The sequence below is a fragment of the Sabethes cyaneus genome, chromosome 2, assembly GCF_943734655.1.
Source record: "Sabethes cyaneus chromosome 2, idSabCyanKW18_F2, whole genome shotgun sequence".
Taxonomy (NCBI): domain Eukaryota; kingdom Metazoa; phylum Arthropoda; class Insecta; order Diptera; family Culicidae; genus Sabethes; species Sabethes cyaneus.
The window spans coordinates 44021518-44023154 of record NC_071354.1 but is presented as its reverse complement, the minus strand read 5'-3'; the positions used below and the strand labels follow the sequence as shown (position 1 = coordinate 44023154).

At 41.1% G+C, this 1637-nt stretch overlaps 1 protein-coding gene across 1 annotated transcript; it reads right to left on the bottom strand.

Annotated features, from left to right (window-relative positions):
• Positions 1-439: 439 nt before the first annotated feature.
• LOC128735347 (ell-associated factor Eaf-like) lies at positions 440-1075 on the bottom strand. Its single transcript, XM_053829837.1, has one exon. It carries the CDS (start codon positions 1073-1075, stop codon positions 440-442), a length of 636 nt encoding a protein of 211 aa, XP_053685812.1.
• Positions 1076-1637: the final 562 nt, after the last annotated feature.

Sequence of the window (1637 nt, the reverse complement as noted above, 5' to 3'; positions counted from 1 at the left end):
CCCCCTGGTAAGGAAGAGTCATTGAAGCAACGTTTCACGTTTACTAAGGTACTAAGTTTTTAATGTTCCTCTTTACCTAAACAGAGGAATCGCGAATCGGACCGCGAAGCTATAATGGGAGCCATAATTATAGCCGGATTCGAATCCAACTGTCCCCAGGGACCTGTGTTTTGAAGATATTGGTAAACCAGAAGGAAACATTTCAAAGGAGATATTTTGGTCATCGCTGTAAACTATTTTTATGTGAGGAATGAAAAACGACTGGTTCAGTTAACTTATTTATTCGACATTCAAATAAAAAAATACTTATTCTAGTGCTTACAATTACAAATTGTCATTTTTATCATTTGTGAAAAAATAATGTCTATTATACCTAATTATACCAATATATACCTATTAATTAGAACTCATTTCTTCGTAACTTTGTGACCGCTTAGTCCTAATCCGAGTCGGACTCTGACAGGTACAGATCCATGGTCAACTGGTTTTTAACAACCATATTAGCATGGTTGACCACTTCTGCCCAGCTTTGTCCTTTCATCGGAGAATCATGTTCGTCCTCCGAAGAGCTGTCCGATTCAGAACTGCTGTCGGTGTCCGATTCGGAACTACTGCTACTCGAATCACTAGATTCAGACGAACTCATTGTAGCAGCTTGTGTCTTTGGTAGATTAACCTCTACGATTGACGCAGCATTGTTATTATTATTAGCGAGGCTTGCAGTTATAGTTGCATTGTACATTTGTTGTTCCTGTCGCTGCTTTTGCGCCTGTGTCGTTGGTTCTGGTAATGGAGGCACAGATATAAAATCATTTTCACCCATGCCGATAATTGGAAGACTCGGCAATGACTGTTGAGAATTGCTGGCACTCCAGGAGTGGAGTTCCTGTGGAGTCTTGTTTGGGCGGCAGTACGGCGAATTTCGTAGCGGTAAATGTTTTGGTACGAGATCGATGAGACCGTTCTTGCGATGACCAGTGGTGACCTTGGTTTTGGAGCTTCGTCTACAAGTGGGATTTTCCATCTTGGTAGGAGCTAGTAGAGTAGGAGACGGAACGACTTTGTCTTCGGCCATCGGGACACTCGGTAATGTTCAATTTGAACAACTGGTAACCCTAAATATGCTGGAGCTTGAGTGAGCTGGCTACCTTTTCTTTGTTATTGTTTTGGTAGTTTGATTCAGTTGGCTGTTGGAAGCAGCATATTTCATTCTCCGATCAGATTTCTACCATAATCGTTGGGAAAACGCATTTTGAAACAGATTAAACATCTAGATCAGTACAAACATATGTGCGTTGTCTGCATAAGCAAATGATGTCATACATGGGCGTAGCCAGAAATGTTTCCTGCGGGGGGGGGGGGGTTTACAAAAAAAAATCTAACATAGCCTAACCGTCAGGAGTTTATTCAGGAAATGGGGAATTACTTTCAGTTAAAAGCTATTTTGGTTGAAATTGAGTGTTCTTTTGACTGAAAAGATAATATTGAAATAATAGAAGCCAATGTTAAAATTTTGCCTCCCAGTTGACATTGAGATACGTCGTATGTTCGAATCTCGGCTGGGAGAGGCTGTTAGAGTCCTTCGGATCGAGTCTCTTCGAGACGCAATGATGGTGCTGCTTACAACTTATATTGCA